Source organism: Nothoprocta perdicaria, unplaced genomic scaffold, assembly GCF_003342845.1.
Source record: "Nothoprocta perdicaria isolate Ctin4 unplaced genomic scaffold, notPer1 scaffold_151, whole genome shotgun sequence".
Classification (NCBI taxonomy): Eukaryota; Metazoa; Chordata; class Aves; order Tinamiformes; family Tinamidae; genus Nothoprocta; species Nothoprocta perdicaria.
Window position 1 is genome coordinate 825949 of NW_020454661.1, and position 22374 is coordinate 848322.

The 22374-nt window shown below is 42.0% G+C and overlaps 1 protein-coding gene across 1 annotated transcript in view; it reads right to left on the bottom strand.

The window, feature by feature from the left end:
- Positions 1-22374, bottom strand: part of CTDP1 (CTD phosphatase subunit 1) — a 96755-nt gene that overhangs the window by 32133 nt on the left and 42248 nt on the right. Inside the window, exon 11 of the mRNA XM_026034894.1 lies at positions 19931-20099. Coding sequence (XP_025890679.1) covers positions 19931-20099 — 169 coding nt within the window. The remainder of the gene's footprint in view (positions 1-19930; positions 20100-22374) is intronic.

Sequence of the window (22374 nt, forward strand, 5' to 3'; positions counted from 1 at the left end):
TTCTGGAGGATATATAATGAAAATTCACCTTCACTGCCTCCAAATATGCAAACCCACCATAAATCTTCCCKTAGCACAGGGGATATTCCACTGACAATATAAAGAAGGCAAAGAGAGAAGGTTGAGAGGGGATCTGATCAACGTGTGCAAATACCTGAGGGGAGAATGCAGGGAGGAAGGGGCCAAGCTCTTCTTGGTGGTGGCCAGTGACAGGACAAGGGGCAGGGTGTAAGTGGAAACCCAGGCAGTTCTATCTCCAGGTGAGGAGGAACTTCTTCACTGTGAGGGTGCCAGAGCCCTGGCACAGGCTGCCCAGGGAGGCTGTGGAGTCTCCCTCTCTGGAGATCTTCCAAACCCGCCTGGATGCCGCCCTGTGCTCTGGGTGTCCCTGCTGGAGCAGGTGGTTGGACTAGATGATCTCTGGAGGTCCCTTCCAACCTTAGGGATTCTGTGACTCTATGAGAACCCCTTTTGTGAAGTTCCACTGTTCTGAAAAGTTGAAGACAATTTCCTGCCCAGTGGCCCACACTGACACAGCAAACATTTGTTTGACAAATCCTTACCATCAGGCATCCAAACGCCTGTCTTTTGCTTTCTTAGGCTCCTAAAATCACGTATTAGACATTTGGGTAAAGGAAGGAAAGGTTTATCTGGAGCGGAGCAGACTGAATTATGTACGTGCACCTGACAAATTGATAGTTTAAGCCCAGGAAGAGAAATAAAAAAGCACAAGCGCGATAAGCCGCGACAGGCCTGATAAAGCAGCTGCACCAGCCGCGGGAGGCAGGAGAGCGGCAACACAGGGTCAGTTAACTTTTGCAGATACTCATCTTCCATTTCCAACCCTTTCGATCAAACCTTTTATGATGTTGATTAGTTTTACATTGAGCAGCATAAATCAAGTTTTACCCATATGCAAAGCTTAATAAAAAGAGATGAGGTTTTGGTTATAAGCCTTTATATATCAGAGCAGATTTTCTGCTAGGGATGCAATTTTAATGTTGAGCTGGTCTCTAAAATACAATAATTTATATATATTTTAAAAAGCAACCAATTGCTGTTACATTGTGTCCTTGATAAAAGTGGCTGAGTGCAGCATTATGCCCATTTTTAACTTCTTGTGAGGCCAAGCAGAAGGAAAGCAAAGGGCTACCAGCACAGGCAGAAAGAAAATACAGCTACAGTTAAAGGCAGAGTCCTCCTGAAATTCCAAAACCAAAGAAAACTCACAGAAAGACCAAAAATATATTAACTATGTTTATCACAAAACACAACAGTGGTTATTCACACAAAAAAAAAAAATCCTTGGGATTTCATGCAAGTACTCAGAACTACCCATTGCTTTCAAAAGAATGGAACTAAAGCGAAGTAGGTCTGTGTTTGTCTTCTGCTCCAGATGTATTTAATTTTACTTTTTTCTTTGAAATTAATACCACTTACTCTATTTAACTATTTTCCTTCTTTGCTTATATATTATATGCAAACATAACTCCTCCTCTCCCTTTTTAAAATTTTCTTTCCATCAGCCAGCAGGTTACTTTCATATGCTGAAATTCAGGTGTTCTGTGTTCCAGCAAAAATTCAAGAGTTCTTTAATTACTAATGAAGAAGCTCATTTCATCTTTTTACTGTGCTTTTGGAATATTACAGTACTAAACCAAACAAATAGCCCATCCACCTACTGCAAAGGAACCAAACAGTAAGTGGGTATCACTTTTAATCTGAGACTCATATTCATTAAATTATATAAAAAAATTACATACTGCTTTCCTTTACATCTTGTAATGTATTTTTAGTGGGAGGCATTGCCTTTTTTCTTCTATGAGTAGAACTGCTGATACATTTTCCAGTGTAAGCACTGAACAGATTTCTGAGTTAGGTAAGTTGTCTAAGCTGTGTCCTTACAGGGAGCACAAAAGCAAATCTGTAACATATGTCTCCTGTCAATTCCCATTCTGAGCTCCCTTCATTTAAATAATGTTCCTGAGCTGCATACCGAAAAATTGGTAGGTTGGCTCCAGTGCAGAGCTACCAGTTCTAGGACAAAAAGCAATTACATGAAGAGAAAGAGCTCTGAGCCCTGGCTCTGCACTGAGAACAGCTGCTGTGCTCAAAAATTGAGAAGCAGCAACTTGAAAATATTGCCTAAACCTCGTCCGGGAGCTCTCACGGGCAGTCACCAGGGTCTGGACGGGGCCAGTGCTGTGGGATCAGCACCGGCGACAGCGGCTGCGCTCGCTCCCGCTGCCACCCCGGGCGGTGCAGCACGGTCCCGTTAGACACTAACGGGCACAAACACAAAACAACACACCTGGCAGCTCACCTTAACTTGCCCACTTACCTGCTGCAGATGAAAAGGGAAGATAACCACAAACATGCAAGTCGTCCTGTTCGCTTTAGCCCTGCTTCTAATACTGAGATTACCAATGAAATGAAATGTCACTTGGAGGTTACATACTGGTAATGTATTAAAAGACTGTGCTCAAAACTAGCAATGATTCCATATACTTGCTTGTAACAGAGTAAGATTTTTAATCAAAAAAAGTTCTTAATATCCTTTAATTTCTAGACTTGCAGGCWACATGTAGATTTGCATAGGAACTTTTGCAATTTTTTTGTTAYGAATACTTCAAATTGCTAAAAGAATCATTAGCATTTTCCTTAGTGATTAGGACGCCTAGGGTGCTGATGTAAGAAGTTCAGGGAGCCCCTCTTAAACACTAACACTATTAGTGTAATGGCACTGCTTTACTCATTCAAAGTAGAAACACTGTAACTCCGGGAAAGAGGGGGGGGGGGGGAAAAAGCCCATTCCTAACTAACAATTTCAGGGATACAAAATGATTTCTCATTGACTGCAAGCTGCTAATGGTAACATTCACAGTGGCTTTTTAATTCAAGATTTCCAAAGAGAACATGTTTCAAGGGAGATAATACAAGAGCATCTCCAAAAGCCCTTCTTAGACAGTGACAGCAGCACAGCCAGGGAGCTGCAGCTCTATCCGATTACGAAGCCCATACCTTTCATCTTGCTCTCCCTTTACTCTGTTTTCAAAAGCAAGCCTCTGGCACAAGAACACTAAACAGCAAGAATCTCATAAACCTAGATTGCAATTTTTCCTCTAAACRGTGAAGTCTTAGAACATAATCCAAATGACTACAATACATTTGGCCCAAATGGCTGTCTGCCTGTCCCAACATGATGATCTTCTTTGGAGATCTTTAAAACCCGCTTGGATGCAGCCCTGTGCCACGTGCTCTAGGTGACCCTGCGTGWGCAGGGGGGTTGGACTCGATGACCTCTGRGGTCCCTTCCAACCTTCGRCATTCTATGATTCTATGATATTCTTGTTGGGGATTGCTGCAAAAGAGACAATATTTCAGCCCTGCCCTGACTGCACATGATCCTATGACCGTAAGGGAGAGGAAGGATAGTTTGGGGCTACTAAAGGCAGCAAGGCATTTCTCTCACTGCAACATTYCTGAAACAACGATGATGGAACAGAAACGGAAATTTCTGGCTTATAAATGCARCGATTCTTCAGTGTTGACTGCTGAGAATACAAGCACTGAAAATCCCAGTAGGTCTCCAAGAGCATGAATTAATTGCTCAGTGAGCAACAGGCCGACCTACCTGCACCTAAAGGCCACCACGCGCCTCTTCTGTGGCGGGCCCTTCCTTGCCACGAGGAGCTCTGGCCTGCAGGCAGCCACCACAGCAGCGATGCGGGGCGAGCGCCCCAGCCTCCCTGGGGAACCGCCGGCCCCACACGGCCCCACACGAGGCCGCGGCGGGCGGCGCCGGCCCCACACGAGGCCGCGGCGGGCGGCGCCGCCACCTTGGCCCTGGTCTTTCCATTTACTAAAGCGTCGCCCTCCCTCTCGCCTGCAGTGTAAGGCTTGGTTTTGTAACATCCCTTTGGTTGTTTGCCCRTTGCTCCTTTATCCAGTTAATAACAGTTAAATATTGCTACACAAAATGTATGTCGGGTGAGACAGAGTTGAGTACAGCCCCTTCCCTCCTTCTCCAAGGTCAGTTAAAATTGTAAGGACTGAAAAACATTAATTGAACCCTCAGTGACTCCATTACTTTGATGTACAGTGCAATGTTCCCATGACTAGCTGCAAGACTTTAAATAGAAAAAATATTTTCAGTGCATTTTGGGCCTGGATTTCTGCACATTGTGCCAGTTCCCAATAATTCCAAGCCCATCGCCTCACTTCAACCAAGCTTAAAGATATTAAGTTCTTCCAAACTTTGTAGGTACAAGCCCCTCAGTAAGAAAAGGCTGCAGCATGAGACCAGTTCTTACTGGGCAGCAGAATTTGCMCTCCGTTCAACATCAGGAAAAGTCTTTCCAATTACGGCACCTCAACTGGTAGATTTAAAAGTTAATCTTTTATTTATTTTTTTAAACTTAATTTTGCATTTCTCAATGAAATGAACAATCTTATGTATATTCTTAACTAAATGTTTTAAAACAGTTATTTAAGATTCGAAACATTATCCACGTCTTCAGGAAAAGACAAAAAAGRTGAGTTTCTTAGGAAGTCTTTTTTGAGATGCCATAGTATGACAATCTTTAGCACAGAGGGAATGTCTCTCAAAGCACTGGGAGACCGTGGCTGAATTAAAGCCATTTTGAAACAAATCATTATATTCYAGAAAGATGGACGGATAAATCATCAGAAGTAGATTAAGACGACTCTCAGAACATGCAACTTCAGAGGTCATGTAGATGTAACTGAGTTTCATTTCTTCTGAATAACCTTTGAAGAAGTGGTCCCAAGTGCTTTTCAGTGCTTAAGGAACACATTTTCTTTCTTTGGCACTAAAGCATCTTTCTCTTTTCAAATTCCTGACTTCTTTCTAAAAATCAAGCAATGCTTCCTGTGCTCCAATACCTCTTTATCTTCAACACTTCAAACCCAGATTGTACCAAGCTCCATCACAATAACTAACGGTTCAGCTGAACAGGTAGTGAATCAGAAGTCAAACAACAAAAACAATTATTGTAATACGTATGTGTGTATTTTCCCTCTATTTAAACCATCAGTATACACTGAAAACCTTTGTACCATCCTGTTTTTGATAAATGCTTCCTTAAGGTCAAAATACCAAGTCTGCCAATGCACCTATATGTACTTCAAATTAATCTAAATAAATAAACAAAAAATTCTGCAAACTTCAGGAATGCTATCTATTTTTTAAATAAAGCTTGTATGAGATTTCTTTCATTTGAGATTACTTTAGAGAAGAAAAAATCAGCTCTCACCTTGAGTCATTACATTTAAATTAATTAAAAGGCATATTACTAAAATTGTGAAATGACAACAGGTCAGAGAAATGACTTTACATCTATGTACCTCCGATCACAAATTCCATATTGTTCAATACTGGCTTCCCAAACAAAAATTATAGGATCTGACTATTTAACGTGGCTAGTACTTGGCAAGTTGAAGGAAATGGAAATGAATTTCAATGTCTAGTGTTTATATTGTTATTAGCAGACTATTAATCCTGCTTTCTCTCTATTTCATTTCATTTACCCAGCCCATTTAGAACAAAGCAAAACGAAAAAACAAATGTAAAGAGACCTTACAGGGCATTTGAGAAGGTACCTCTCAAAAGGTCTCAGGGACCTCTGGCTCCCTGCTTGAAGGAGGTCCCATTAGATCAGGTTGCTCAGAGCCTGCTCCAGGCGAGTTCTGAGCATCTCTCTGGCCACTCTGGAAATATCTAATCTAAAATTTGATCAGCCTCATGATGAAGAAGTTTTTTCCTAAATACTGGGATATAACCCATGTTGCAATCAATGTCCGTTGYCTCCTGTCCCATCACCAGCCACCTTTAACAAGAACCTAGTTCCATCTTCTCTACACCTTCCTATTACAAAGTCAGAGGCCAAAGTAAGAACTAACTCTCATCACCACCATTACAGAAGAAAAGATCACAAAAATAAGACTGGAAGAGATCTAGAAAAGGCCACCAGATCATWTACATTAGACAGAAAAAGATAGGAAGTATCTACCCTCCCTGAAAACGCTCTCTGAACTATCCCATCAGTCCAGTAAAGAACTTGCAGCTTTACCAGAGAGCATATTCTGATGTGAAATAATGTTTCTTTGTACTTACCTTAAGACAAATGTTCTTTTTTCCCCTATAGAATTTGATTTTTTTAAAAAATCTGAGTAGTCTTAAATTCACATCTCTCTCCCTTTCAAGTTAATAGGCTACTTATTTTCTGCTCATCAATTGTTCTTCTACTGTAAAAGTCAAGTATCAAAAAACGTTTTCAATGTACGTTCATAGCAGTCACAACAATGCTATCCTGCATTCAGAAGTCTCCAGTATTTACCTTGTGATACAGTAGAGAGTTTAAAAAACAGCCACACATGACTGCAAAAGTAAAGGAATCACATTGAAGTCATACAAAATATTTTTACATAAATGGGGTGTCTGAACTACCTCATAAAAATGCTAGTCAGGGATGTATTCTTCAACTTTGTCATCTAGAAGTCTCTATTAATAAAAGCAAGACCACTCTAGGCCCTCAAGCTACAATTTAAGGACAGCATTAAAACGGTCTCAAGTGCAAGCACCGAAAAGTTTTGCCTTGAACAACACAAGAGTATCTGTGACAGAGAGAACAAGTGAATGGGAACAGGCAATCATTCATGAAAGCTCTGGAAATATTTTTTTCTCATATATACTTCAGTATGCCCAGGGAAATTGGATTAATTGGTTAGTAAGACAAACTACTGTCTACAGAATCTGTAGACATTTACCACTCTTCTGCAAAAGTGAAATATACTTAATTTGTTTATCTTCAAGCACACTATATATTTTTTTCCCTTACAATAAGATTGTTTTTCTGTTGATGCAGCTTACACTAAAGGATGTAAACTTTTAGTACATATGATTGTGCTTGAAGGAGTTTTCCAAAAGCCACTTTAGCCTTCTTCTCTCTGCCCCAATGTGTATGCATCTCATAGACACTTTTATTTCTGAAATAGTTTCATTCTATACAGAACTTTGCGGTAGGCGGGGGGTCTGGGTGGGCAGCAAGCTCCGCTGGGCCAGCGCTGTGCCCCGGGGCTGCGACAGGAGAGAGCGGCACAGACAGAAGTGCCGGCAGGACCTGAAGGCAAGTGGTTACAGGGGGATCCCGGGGATACTGCGCGTTTGGTTCCACACCACTGCAACAAAGCAAATACTGCAATAAAACAAGGCACTTAACCCCARCAACATACCCCAACATACATACCTTAATTTAAAAAAATTACTAAAAGTGCTAACCATCCTCTGAGACTTCAGTGGGTCAGAATATTTTTGCTGAGTCTTGCCTGGATACTGCTGGCTGCTCCCTGCTCCAGGTGGTGGCTGCAGGGGCTTGGGCTGGCTTTGTTGTCCCATTTATGCTAACCCTACTCTGCCTGTGCTCTCTAACTCCTGAGGACACCAGGATTTTTAGAACGGTAAATACACATTGGTTTCAACTTGAAGTCTCCAGCTGCTTTAAGCCCTTAACATGGGAGTCTGCTGCCCTTTGAAGCCAGACATTGACTTCTCTCTAGCTAYGGAAGTCCAAGAGGGCATCTTCTTCCAGCAGAAGGCAGTTTGGTCTACACTGAAAATCTCCTGTTGAGTGTAGCTACTTTCACCAATCATCTTAGCTAGATCTTCTGGTAGCTTCTACATCCACACTTGCTGCTTCACCTTGCAATTTTTTTTGCTATAGAGATGGCTTCTTTCCTTAAGCCTCATTAACCAACTTCTGCTAGCTTCAAACTTTTCTTCTGCAACTTTCTCACCTCCCTCAGCCTTCATAGAATTGAAGAGAGTTAGAGTCTTGCTCTCGGTTAGTCTTTGGCTTAAGGGAAATGTTGTGGTTTGATCTTCTCAGACCATTAAAACTTTCTCCATATCACTAAAAAGGCTGCTTCTCTTTCTCATTCATGTGTTCCTTGGAGCAGCCTTTTCATTTCCTTCAAGAATTTTTCTTGCATTCAAAACGTGGCTGTTTGGCACAAGAGGCCTGGACTTTGGCCCGTCTCKGCTTTCGACATGTCCTCCTCCCACAGCTTCATCACTTCTAGCTTTTGATTTAAGGGGAGGAGACGTGCAACTCTTCCTTGCACTTGAACACTAAGAGGCCATTGTAGGGCTATTAATAAGAGCCAGTGTAGGGCTATTAATTAGAGTAATTTCAATATTGTTGTGTCTCAGGGAATAGGGAGGCCTGAAGAAAGGGAGTGAGATGGGGGAATGGTGGGTTGGTGGAATGAGAACACATTTACTGATCAAGTTTTGCTGTCTTTTAAGGCATGGTTTGTGGCAYCCCAAAACAATTTTACCAGTAACAAAGATCACTGATCACAGATCACTGTATTGGATACAATAATAATGAAAAAGTTTGAAACACTGTGAGAATTACCAAAATGCAACACAGACATCAAGTGAGCAGATGCTGTCGGAAAAATGGGACCGACCAATGGACTTATTCAATACAGGGTGGCCATAAACCCTTAATTTGTAAAAAATGTGCATCTGCAAAGCACCATAAAATGAGGAAAGTCTGTTTTGTGGCCCTTGTTTAGCTATGCCTGTTACACTGCATCCAGTTTTAGACCCTCCCACACCCCCAAGGCAAGACTGACATACTGGAGATGCCATCCAACCTTAGTTACTCTACGAAATCTGCCAAAAAGAAGGCAACCATCTTCCTAAGGCATCAGTGCATCAGAAAAAGAGCTTAGAAGATGATGAGATGTTTTGGCCTTTGCTTTGCAGCRTGTTCTCAGGAGGACAAAAATAAGTGCTTTCCAAATTAATGACTACAGACTTGTTTGGACACATTTATACTATACATATATACACTACTAATGCCCTTTCTGTCTTTGATGCAGAGTTTGTGCATTGGAATCAGATCACAGACAAGCAGTAAACTGTTGGTGTTGAAGATACTGACTGAACATCTGAGGTATAAGACAGGAGACTGTTGCATTAGCTTCCCGAATTACCAATGTATTTTAAGTATCCTCAGACTTCTGAAAGATGCCTCTCTGCACGTTCACGTGACTCAGTGCAGTGCTCTTTGGCATGCCCAAAGGCAAAGGGAGACAACCTTCTGAAACAACATTCTTCAAAAATGCTCTTGCTAATTCTAGCAATAAAATTACCAAATGACATTGGACTCCRCAGTCCGCCACATCCAGAATAAACTTTTGCTCTCAGTTTAAGATTTGACAATCCTAATTCCAACTTTATACTTTTGTATTCATCACAGTTCTCCTCAGTTTTCCTCTTCTCTCTCTTTATTGCCACCAAAGGCCATTTTAACACCATTTGGTGTCTGTTCCTTTGTGAAACACATCTGAAAGTCAGAGCACTCCTCCAAATGTGCTGCCAGGTGCCTGGAGCGGTGGCACATTTCTAAGGAAGAACAGGATCTTGGGTGCCTCTAGTAAGCAGCTTGCTTTAAAACTGCAAGGTTTCTTCTATTTGAATRGACAATCAACCATTAATTATAGTATTTATTAAAATATTTGCTCCTGGTCTCTGAAGTACTGATGCACTGTTCTTTTTTATTTCAATTGATATCCAAATATGAGGATTGCAACCTCTTTATGAACGAAAGCATCTCAAGCAATTGACATGTTTTTTAGGAAAAAGCAGAGTGCTGGAGTTTGGCTTTACTTGCACAAATTCAGAACTTCTACTTTGCTTTGCCCTGGAAAGCCATTGTAATAGCACTGAAATTAAAGGAGGAAAACTAGAGGAGTGTCTGTTGAAGCTCCACAGATCAAACACTAGCACACAAATGCAGACAGAGAAAGGAAAGCAGAAAGGGAAAATTCTTAACATACAAATGCGCCTACAATAATCTACAGTCAACAGAAACAGAAACAACAGAAACTATCTTTCAGGTGTACGAACCAAAAAGACTAGTGTCAGTACAATCTCTCCTAGGCAACAACAAGGTCTGGTGAAGACAGTCTGAGATGGGGTATGTTTATACTAGTTAAACAAAAAGGTTGGACAGGTTGGCACACATTAYGGATGTTTGCCTGCTATAATCACGTAGCAGTATAGTTCCCACATTGCAAACATTTACAGCAACAGCTAAAAAAAAATAAAACAAAAACCTCCCGTTTTGCTGACCTGTGTTAGGATTACAGTTTGCAAGTTTCTCCTAAGTCTGACTGGCTTGGGCACAATTTTGCCAGTGAAGTCCTAACATTTCTTCTGTTGCTAAGAAGTTAGCAAAAGAGGTGCATGAGCAGTCAAGTCATCAAGATTCTTCTCGGTAACAAACTAATCTGATGATGAGAGAGCCTGCATTTTCAAAAAGTCTGTCCCTTCCATGCACAAAAMGAGATTAAATTCACTAAACACCACTGACACAAGAAGTTATAAAATTTTACATACTATTAAAAATGATGCGTTGCAATTTGAGAGGGCACAGAGCTGCCTCGGCTTTCTTTTGCTGATCTTTTTTGCTGCCAAAGGGAACCATCAGTAACAACACATGAATTAAGGGCTKCCCTTAGTCAACAAGGTAACAGTATGTTATTAGAAAGGGATCTTACAGTTTGAGTTCCTATCCTGCTCTTACATTATTTATGTTATAAAAAGGAAAGAAAATTTGTGTATAAATCTTACAGTACGAAAAAAATATCATCTACTTGCATAGCTTCTCCAATTATTCTCCTACTTGAGGTGAATTTTCTTTGGACAAAGCTTCATTTTACAATTTTTGGATCAGCAGATTATGTTTAAGTGCCTTCTTGATAGCATCTACTCTGAAGAAATTCACTTAAAATAATTTCAGAAAAGGAAAGAGCTACAAAACCACTGAACACATTTTTGAAGTTAGTTGCTTCCAGAAGCCTTTTGTGCAGGAGAGCATGCTGACTGGCCAAATCTAAAAAGCAATGGGATTCCTAGGTAACATTAAAAAAAGCTAACATGATATGTAGCCTATTGCTAAGCCTCACTCCTAGCCTCAGAAGCTGATAAAAAGCTCCTTGATACACTGCGGCTCAGTTTTGTAGAGGTTTAGAAAGAAGAGGCTTCTTCACTTCCTTTGTAATTCCTTCATCCAGCTTCTCTGTCCATTTGACTTTAAAAAGAGAATGGGAGAATATTCTGTGTATTCCTTACTTTGCATCATCCAGCACATTTATTGGTCCGATAGAAAATTACCTTATTTTATATATATATATATATTTGTGTGTGTATATATATAAATGCATATGTGCATATATACTCCCCCCTGTGTTCCCTTTCAATTCAAAGATATTAGCTAATACTGTAGTCGAACTGCAAGTTTGCTTAGAATTTAGTACTTTATCCTTGACAACTTCTGACCAGATCATTTTGGGTTTGTTTAGTCAGTCTATTAAGAAAAGAAATCGAAGCTGAATGAATTTGATTTGAACTAATTTCCAATCACTTTAACCTGAAGTACAGATAATTTAATTAGTTTGGGCTACAACATACTTCTCCTGATACAAACATCAAAAAAGCTGTCAGTTATTAAGCATCTTGACCTGCAAACATTGTCTTTATAGGAAAACGGTTACAGTTGTGGATACTACTCCAATAGGTGGAAAAAACCAAATATTCCACCCCTCACAAAGATAAATTCAAATGGGAGTTTTCTAGAATGAATGATATAAGCAGAGGCACACCCATGAAAACAGCATGGGTTTTGCACCCCAATTGTTCAAAGATTTCTCACAATGAATCCTTGCTACCAGAGGCTTTAGCATCTCTACTGTTAAAACAGTTTTAAGTTTTGGTATCCCAAGGTTAACTGAAAGTGTACAGAGGCATTCAGAAACTGAATACGTGTTCATCACTAGGCAGTGCGTTTCACAGAAAAATACGTGTCTCTCTATGCCMAGGGTTGAACCCCCAGTCATCCTGGTTAGCACCAGAAAAAGCTGTTTACATCTGATATTCTGCTGAAGCAAGCTGAAAATACAGCAGCGAAGCCTCATACAAGACAGGCAAAAATCACCTTTCATTAACCTGTGAGTGCTGGTTTCCGTATCACAGGTGCAAAGGCAGCCCAGCTACAGCTGGGTAGGGCCACCAGCACCAGGCAGGGTTGACCAAGCCAACAACATTGCTCCACGAGCACAGCCAGCCCTCAGTGCTATTCATTCACACGCACTACGGTCAGGCGAGCAGACCTCTGCTGATCCACGCTGGGTACAAGCAAGGCCAGCCCGGTATTAGTATCAGTATTGGCTTTAGCTTCATCTTTAGTGCTGTGAGGCACCAGGTGGCTTCAGGAAGAGCCGCTTGGTTTGCAAAGAATGTCCTCCCCAGCAAATCCTGTTAGCCTGGGTTTGCTCTCACGCGTTTGTGAGGTAAATGTGTCTCCACGTAGGTCCCCACCACGCAGAGGCATCTGGGGGGGCTTTGCTAGAAGAGGGCAGGGAGGGCAGGTCAGATCAGAGGGGTTTTCGCTGAGCTGGGCAGCGTGACAGGGAACACACTCTGCACACAGCCAAGCACGCGGCTTTGCAGAAAAGCAGCAAAGCGACAGGAGCTCAGAAAGGGGGCACCCTCTGGGCATGAGGAKTGTCCCAAGCGGCCAGTCTACCCATTTATCCACCATTCTGGCTACTGTGTGAGAAGATAGAAAGCACAATGTAAAATCAGGCCCAGATTTGAGAAGTGGGCAGTTTCTATAACAGGCGCAGCGTTAAGGTGATGGAGGCTAGGCTGGTTTCCGCATGATCTCTGCGTCGTGGTATGCCAGCTATATCCAGTCCTCAATACCTCTGTGATGAAGCAAGTTTAATGCTAGAGCACTAAAATATCTGAGATAGGCAGCTGTCTGTGCTCATCTCAGAGCGCGATACCATCCTCTTTGCTGGGAGCAGTGACAGGGGATCATCTGCAGGACTGGGACCTGGGGCACAGAGCGAGAGAAAACGCAGGCTCACACACAAAGCCCGAACAAAATACAGCCACATTCTCTCTAAACCTAGAATTAATACCACTACTGTAGGCAYGAAAAACAAAAACAACCCCAAAAAACCTAGCATCAAGGCTACTGAGGCCCGTTTTGTGACTGGGAATCCTCTGCTTCAGGAGGGGCTCTAGCTGTGCGCTTTGCTGTGGTCTGTGTCGAAGCTGCACGCGGGGTGGCAAAACTGCTGGTGGTGGTGGTGGTGGCGGCAGCGCTGCGAGAGGCCTCCCGCGTGCGGGACACGCGGACTGCGAGCAGAGCTCAGCTGCTGTATTCCCTGCTCCTGAAGCTGCGGCCTCACACAGCTAAGGCTCTACCAAAGCAAAGGGAAGGCTTTAATCTCAGGAACACCTTAAAAGAAAYGGGAGGGGAGTGGGGAGAAAGAGTAATTATTCAGTCTCAAATTAAAAGTAAGTCATTTTATAACCGATCAAGAACCTCTGATTAAGTGTCAATGATGCCAACTGTCACTCAGTGCTGCACCTGAAAATCATCTGGTCTGTGTGAGTCTCTATGGTCTCCATGGGCAAAAGGGTTTTGCACTTTTATAAGCCCCCAATTCTAGGCACAAATAACCACAAGATTATGCAATGGCATCTAAAGATTTTCCACACCACTCAGCACACATTACGCTAAATTACAGATTTCTTCTTTATGAAAAAATACAAGTATCACAGCATCCTGATTAAAAAGAAGAAAAAGAAAAAAAATCAGGAAGAAAGAGCTCTATTTTAGAGAAGGACAGACTTATTTAAATATCATTCACATAGGAAAAAAGGTAGAATTTCATRTGTCAGAACATGGTAGGCTTGTGATGAGGCTCAGTCCCGCCCTGTATACAGCACCAGAGAATTATGTTAGGGATCAACTTGCAAATTGTTTTAGCATGGCTCCAACAACTCATTTTAGCTGTGTCCAATTAGTGTTGACAGCCTGGCCGCATTTGATTTAGAATATGGAGGTAGATGCRTGTGTTCAAATGAGGTTATTGAACTCTATTTAGAGAAGTTTTGCCCCATTTTCACTGAGCAGGCAGCTGAAAGAGACTTGCTGCTTCTCTTTTAAGAGGCCCAACACAGAAAGCTGCATTCATGTTCCAGCTTAAAGAAGGCAAACAGTGTTATGGAAGAGCCTTTTTCCCTACAGAAAATGCCACTTCTGCCTTCCTCTCTCCCGCCTGTAAGTACATTCTAGAGGCGGAAGCTTTAGACATCTACTGTCCATTACAGCTCAAGTAGTGTTAGAATAACTTGCTATAGACACAGGCCTACTTTAAAAGGCAGCAGAAGCAAATGTTGCTTATATTTGGGCAAAAACAGAGTCACAACTTAAATTTAACTTTATTTTCATAATAATTTTTACTGAATGTTTAGTAAAACAAGCTCAGAGCGATAGCAATCTGYAAAAATAAACTACTTCTCTCAGCACCTTGAGAAAACACTAAAAAAAACCCTAAGATTTATTTCAAAGGAACAATTTTGAGAACAGCTAGAAAAATGGCATTAATATCAATACATATTAATACAATCTGCCAGCTGAAAGTGCCAGAAGGTCAGTCTATTTCTCATATGCCTCATAGCATATACATTCACTCTGATTCCTGGCACCACAGCTTCCCCAATTCTCTACAAAARAGTAATATTCCAGCAGAGAAAAGCAAATGACACATTTAGTCTTGTTGCATTCAAGTACTCAATTAGCTGCACTTCAAATTAAAAATGAAAAACTGGTTGGAATGGAAAACTTGCTCTTGATTCTCCAGGCTGCGCACTAGCATCTTCCTTAAACGAGAACCTGATTGTTGCCCATAGCTGGAATGGCCTTCAAAGCCGGGACATGAAAGCTGACCAGAGGGCAAGAAAACAGAAAACTCTGGGAAACATCCAYTTCCACAAAGGCCTGGGCCAGTCAGCCTTGGGATGTGTTGCTCTGCTTATGCCACAGTGTTTTGGCCAACTGCTTCCACGCATGCTGTTACTCTCTTGTAGATTTTTGATGGATGGCAGTGCATTTTGATGCTTTGCCAGATACATGATTTGAAGTAACATATTTTTAAGTCTAGTTCTACTGGAATTGGTCAAATAACTGTAAAGCACACTTCCTAAATCCAAAGGGTCAACACGTCAGTGCAACTATCACCAATGACTGCAAGTGCACATACAATCATATACATTTTAACTTCAAAAAATGCTACAATTTACAGGAAAGGTCTGCCAAGCAAATTTTCCATCTGTACAATTTATAACACACTCTATTTTAAGATGTCACACTTTTGGGACTTTGATATGAGAAAGGTAACTTTGGAAATTCAAGCAAATGACAATGCACAGTGCAGTGCTAACGACCCTTAGGCAATTGTTATTTTGCACTAGGGACTATATCCACTGCATAAGTCAGTGATTTTCAACTAGTCAAGAGGCTACCATTTACTGAGGTAACAGCTTTTGCTAATCTGAGGAACAAAAACACTGCCCCTTAACTCACAGCATGGTATAGTCCCCAACTTAAAATATAAAATAGAAATTAAGGGATCCATCTGCACCTACAAAGTTCAGAGTGAGGAAAGCAGAAGGCAGAGTGATAAAATGGCCTTATATAAGCAGAAGGTGGAAATACCAATCCGTATATATGGTACATAAATCCAAACCTATTTAAAAGCATAAGAACACCCAGCATCTGTCTCAAATCAACAGAACCATGTGGATGGCAACGCCGGCACTTGGGCAATTCCCCACCAGAAAACCCCTGTACTTCAGTCCAGTGAAGCCAGGGGGTCCCTTCTGCAGCTACTGAGCACACACCCAACCAGATGGGGGGGAATCGGTGCAGCTCCACTAATCGTGCCGAGAGAAGCAAAGGCTGCAGGTCTGGCTCGTAGGAGACTCACTCCCCCTCCTTCCCTTCCCCAAGCTGAGAGGAATTTAAACCAGCCAAATATTTTACCTGAGATGACAGAAATGATGACACTTGAGAGATGCCACTGACAACCCCTTGACAAAAACAGGATACCAAACATAAAAACATAAGGATCGTACAACCAGTAGACCGTGTGCGCACAGAGGTTCCAAGACATGAGTAATCCCAGGACATCTTGGATGAGAAGGTGCTGCAAACCGTAACAAAACCTCTCCGGAGTGTTTCCTTACTGACCTTCCCACCAGTGAGGCCCACACTGGGTATCTGCTTAAGACAGCTTCCCTTCTGACCCATAAGTGTTAACAGTGACAGAGAGGGAAATGCCAATGCCCCGTTGGCTTCTGCCCTTACCTCCAGCCTGTCGTGGATGTGGCACAAGGCACAGGCACAAGATGATCAATGCGTAACCACTGGGAAAAGCAGAACCATAGGTCATCCTATACTGAGATCATCAATTACAAATGAAAGCCATGTATGTCTTTACATGGTCTGTATGACATTACATCATACAGGGTGCCTTAGCTAATGAATCTTCTTTGCGGACACRGAAGACTTGACCATGTGTACCCCGGCTTAACCTCCCCGGGCTTTGGCAGAGGTTCAGAGCCGACCCGTGCGGTGCATCAGTGTCTGGCTGGCAGGTCTGCAACGTCACGAGGCTGCGGAGGAGCAGCAGCAACAGCTCCTCCCTGCMAGGGCTGCACCCAACACGCACGGGCAGCAGCTCTGCACCTCCACAGCAAGCAGCGAGACGAGCAGCTAAGCCGTGGTCAAAAACACCCTCCTTAAATGTGGCCTTCAGCCCTTGCCCTTTGATGAAACAGCAGCGTATCACAAAGACTTCAGCATACTGCATACAAGCTATTACTAACAGACTTTTTATGAAGTTATTTTCTACAGCTTATATATCCGATCACTTATTTAGAAATAGCTCTGTCCAGGTTTAGAAATATTACACACYGGCTGATTTCCCTTGGTGCATTTAACTCTACTTCTCTTTGCCACGCTGTAGCAGAGACACATAAGCAGGCATCAGCGGCAGCCCCTCAAGCACAGGAAAAGCAAGGGGAGTTTTTTCTCCCAACTGAGAGCCTGCAGCATTACGAGGCTGCAGTAAGTACACTTAAGTCCTGAGAATAAGCACGTTTATTCTGACTCAGTAATTTCCCTTCGAAGGGCAACACTACTATTTTACCCTTTCATTCCTGCATTCCTAAAGCTGAAGCAGACCTTCATATCAGAGGGAAAAGACAYTACCACAGAGCTGCTCTCCCAGATGTTTGGTAAGATGCAAAGGCTAAGTTATCATAAACTGCAGCCCAACAGCTRGCCTACTATTAATTTCCTTTGCCTTATTTCTTTTCTGGAGCACATCTATAGCTAAAATAATTGGAGAAGAATAAGCCACATAAAAATCAAACTTTGATATCAAAGGCACCTATGAAAGSCAATTCTTCCACATGCAATATGTGAATGACCATTGCTCTTTCACTAAGAAAAGCCATAAGCAGGTATTTAAGGATGTTAAGGATGGACAGAATTTAAATTTACAAAGAAATCATAACAAAATTGTCTTTTATTGGCTTCCATCTTGTATCTGCTAACAAAACTCCCCCACTTGCAAAGTACCTGCAAATTCTGCATTGCTTGGACCTGTGTGGCCTTTTCAGAGATTTTTCTTTTTCTTTTTTTGACAAGGAAAATGCAAAAAAATCTTGCAGATGTTAAATACACCACAGAATTATTATTTCTAGTTATGTCCACAGAAAGAGTATCTATAGAACCCTTTTCTTCTTTACTTCATTTTATTGAGGGGAGAATCCCTCCAAAACAGGAGTTCCTGGAGCTAAGCAGACTCTTTTTGACCTAGAAAAAAGCACGATCTGGATTTGCCAGCCCATTCAAACAGGCAGAAATAGCGAGGATGCAGCTTAGGTCTAAAAGAGGCTGCAGCTCTGCCTCCACCGCACGTTCCCAGCTCTTTCTGCCCTCTGCTCRCTGCCAACTCGAGTACTCGTGCAGCTACAGTGAGGGGCTATTTTGGAGAACCAATAGTCATGACAATAAACACCAAGTGATCGTTTCCAGACAGACCAACTTTCTAACTTGGGGCTTCCCATGTAAATCYATGTTTACCCACCAGAGCTCAAGGGCAGGAACACAGCAATTAGGGTGCGGGTTGGCTTACGCTGTAGCACAGTGCCACGGATAGGGAAGGGTTTCTGCTCCTCTCCCCGCCTTCTTCCCCAGATTTATGTGCAATGAGCTGATTACACAGCCACAGGATCACGAGGGCAGATCAGGAGCAGCCTCGTGGCAGGAAGAAGTCTTGCAAGTTCTGGTGAGGCTACTGCAGGAAGGCTCATTATCCTTGAGCAGTTATGAGGAATGGGATCAAGACAAGAGACTTTCTGTGGAAATCCAACTAGTCACAGCATGAGAGCAACTGAACACAGATAAGCAATGCTTACAGAGACCGTTTTTGCTTTGCTTATTTGATAATAGCCCTGACAGCAGGATCTCTTAAATGTTTTGTTAAATTGTTATAGCTTAGAGATTACATTACCRCAGATTCTCCTCTCACAAGGAGCTCCCGACAGGAGGCGATGAAATCCCCATCTATCAGCTGCATCACGCCGCTCCTCCGTAAAGCATGCCATAAACACCCACACAAACCTCACACAACCACCGTTAGGGGCAGGGCAGCAGGCAGAGGGCCGCCCTGGCACAGCCGCACGCGTCGGTCCCCTCGGCCTGCGGCGGCTCCGAGGGCCGAGCGAGCTGCTCACATGAGGCCGTGACCCCCTGCCATCCCGCACCCGCTGTGCCCGCTCCCGCGTGTCCCTGCTAATGCTTCGACCCTGAGCAAGCYACCTTAGGGATGGAAAATTCCACACATGGCCACCTCGACCCAAACAAGCAAACTCATACCACATCCCCATGCCAAGAAGAAGCAACAAGTTTCTGCTAGTTCAGCTGCCCAAGGGTCACAGAAAGGCAGACGTTGCAGTAAAGGGAGGAGTGGGAACAAGGAATAGTGGGCGAGAGGCCTTTTGGTGGCAGCTGTAACATCAGAACAAACTCTGGGAACCAAAGCTAAAGGCACCACAAGACAAATCCACTAGGAAAAATAATCAGGCTGTATTCATTCTGGACTGCATGAAACCTAGTTTCAAAACATAATATGCAACTTAAACAAAAGCACAGAAATAAATTATCATTAAGTTAGCAAGTCTGCACCACAGAACAGGAAGAAAACCTGTTGCTGTAGCAGCATATAAGTAATCGCAAAGGGAACAGTGTCAGAAACATCAAATTTTACCTCAAATATTTCCACAAAATTATAAAGAGGAACGTAGTTCATTCTAAAAAGCACACACTAGACTAAGTGAAAAACAAGCAGCTAAAGGACAGTCTACAATGAACTTCAAGTTACATAGTTTGTACAAGAGTACAGGTTTTTCTGTAACAGACAGACCACGGGGCCCCGACAGCTACGATTTAGCAGCACTGTCTGTAGAGAACCCACACTCTGCTTCAGTTCTTTGGTCTGTTCTCCACAGCTTGCATCATGYACCTTTGATCTTTCTCTACAGCTTGCATCATGTACTTTTCCAGACCTCTTCTCTCCAATCCTGACACTGATTTGGTCCAAATTCTTCAAAGAATAACTTAAAAAATTATAAAAGCTTTGAAGTAACACCTGACAATCCTAAACAAACCACAAATGTGGTTTACAAATCTGCACCTGCACRAATTCTGTCTACTCACATTCAGGAATACTCCTATTCCTTAACTCAAGTTCACTTTGCAGAGCATAACTGCATTAGAGACTCCATTTTACTCAGCCAGCTACAGCGTTTACTTTGAGTTCGGGCGGTGGCACGCAAGGTCAGTTCACATACACATAACTTAATAAAAAGTTAAGCTATAGTTTTAAAAAAGCTGTAAGTTACTTAACAACTGTTATTCATAACGAGCAATCATTTTGTTAGAATTCTGTCACAGTTAGTCACGCTCACCTCTTTATCCATACTCTCTAAATCCTCTTTACATAGGGTGTACAGGGGCATAGTCTCAGACATACTTGGCTGGCGTTTCCGCTTAGACGGGCCTGGCTGCTCTTCGTTCTCATTTGCTGGTAACTCTTCTTCTTCTTCAAACATCTGCTGCTGATGTGGTTGAACAACTCTGAAAAATTTCAGGGGTCCCGCATAAGAAAAAATTACTTCTTTTACAGTTTGTCTAGAAAACAAACTCTACACACAGCTTATGACAGCTGAATACACTTTTCCTTAATACTGTTACAGTCTGTGTTTAGCAAACAACAGAGCAAAGATCAGGTCTCCCAATGCCTGCTTTTATTTCACGTCTGATGCCTTATATTTTTATTCTGCCTTTGGCTGGGTACTCACTCTCCTGACTTCCCATTATTCTTGCAAGTAACTATCAAATCTTTTTTGAAGTCAAGAGCTTCAGCAGCKGCAGATGTGCTTCTCCCACAATACTTCAAAAGTTGGTGCCCAAATGGAGTTTGTCACTTGACAAGTTCAGCATTTATGACAATTCTTGTATTCTAATCAATGTTTCTTGACCGATGTGATACTCGTGTTCCTTAGATTCACAATCTCCCTCTCTCCCCAACTCTTAACTTCAGACAATAGAAGATTTTTCAGCAGGCCTAGAAAACTCATTTCAACAATCTCAATCTTCAGTCTCTTCCTAGATGCTAAGCCTGGAAGAGAGATGTGAAGAGACCCCTAACTGGCTACTGTATTCAGATATGGTACTTTTTTAAAAAAAACCTTAATCTTATTACCTCATTAATTACTGTATTTAAGCAGAACATGTAGATACAAAAAAGCAATGGCAAAATACTAACTGGAAAGGATTAGATAACAACAACTTCCAGGGAACTGCTGGAAAACAGTAATGAAAAGAGTGACAATATCTAAAACTGCATCAGGAAACTTATTATTCCTGGGTAACATTTCCACCGTGAAATACTTCTAATATCCTATTTGAAGAGCTCAAGGGTTAAGTCAGAATTGCTCTGCAGYAGAGCTAACCATGCCCACCCAAAGCACCGCCGCCACGTGGGATACGTTACGCAGCTCAGCACCACCCAGGGCCTGTAAATAACCCTGGGGTACAGAAGGCACTTTTATCGTGGTAGCCATGAGGGTGTRCGTGGGGTGTCATCACCAACAGTGACCCAAGTCACTGTTTCAAGCTGTAACCACGAGGTGAGAGCCACCACGAAGCCAGGCCGTTCTGGACAGCGGTGGAGATGCAGCAGGGGCCAGCGAGGTCTCAGCTGCAAGAGCTTCAGAGCAGCACAGCCCCTTCCCACCAAGCGTGGGCATCCCCAGCAGCAGCTTCCAGGGAAAGTCCTTTCTCTCCCATCCACCTAATATCAACCACCTACTTCAGATTCTTTAAGAACATGCAAGCCCAGTCACATGCAAGTTCTTAGTAAATTGTTACTCCTACTGCAAACTGAAAAGCTTCTTGAGAAGGCCATCTAGACACCAYTTTTTCCTACATCTGTTTTTAAATACGTAATTTGCAAGCCACATTAAGTTGTCAATTGGCCTTTCTTGAGGAATCCTATTTCGTGAACATACATCCACACTCTCAGATCCCATATATACATCTAAGAGACAGGAATTCATTTTTCAAATGGAGGGCGAGGAAAGAGGGGGAACTCACATTAGCGGAAAAAAATAAAGTCATGCTATATGCAATGGAAGATATACCTGTCAGCTCACCAATAYTTTGCAGTGTAGCAGAAACAGTGCACTTTTATCATTTCTGTGTGCTAGGACTTTCTATGGAGCCAAAAAACAAATTAAATGTAGTAAAAATAAATTAACCAAACTTATTTTTCCATTATATAATTACGTATTATTTCTTTTAAATCACAACCTTTTTTCCCCCTTTCATTCAAATGCTTTTCCATTTCACAGTTTTAAAATTCTTTTTCTGCTACATCACTTGCTGACAATAATTTTCACACTTACAAGAGGAAAAATTACAGTATTACACTGTATTTTCTATAGGCATCTTTAATTACTCTATTTTCATGACTTGTCAATATCCTAGCCAAGAGACAGTGATTTAAATTTAGTAAAACACAGAATGATAACACACAAGGTAAAAGGATCTTACACTACTGCATAAAAAAATGACAAGTTTGACCAYGTCAAGAATTTTACACCTACATTATATATAGCAGGAAGCTAAGTAGATTTTTAGACGAAAATGTGTATTTTTTTAAAAAACATATCATACTGATGACAGTGAGAACTTTTTACAGTTTCTGTGAAGTTGTATTTATACTCTTATTTTGAATACTGCAGGAAGAGTAATTTAAGTTTTCATTTAAGTTATAGCAAAGGCAGGGATTATTTTCCATCATAATCAAACGCAAACTGCATCGACAGTTTAATTCCAACACTRTTGA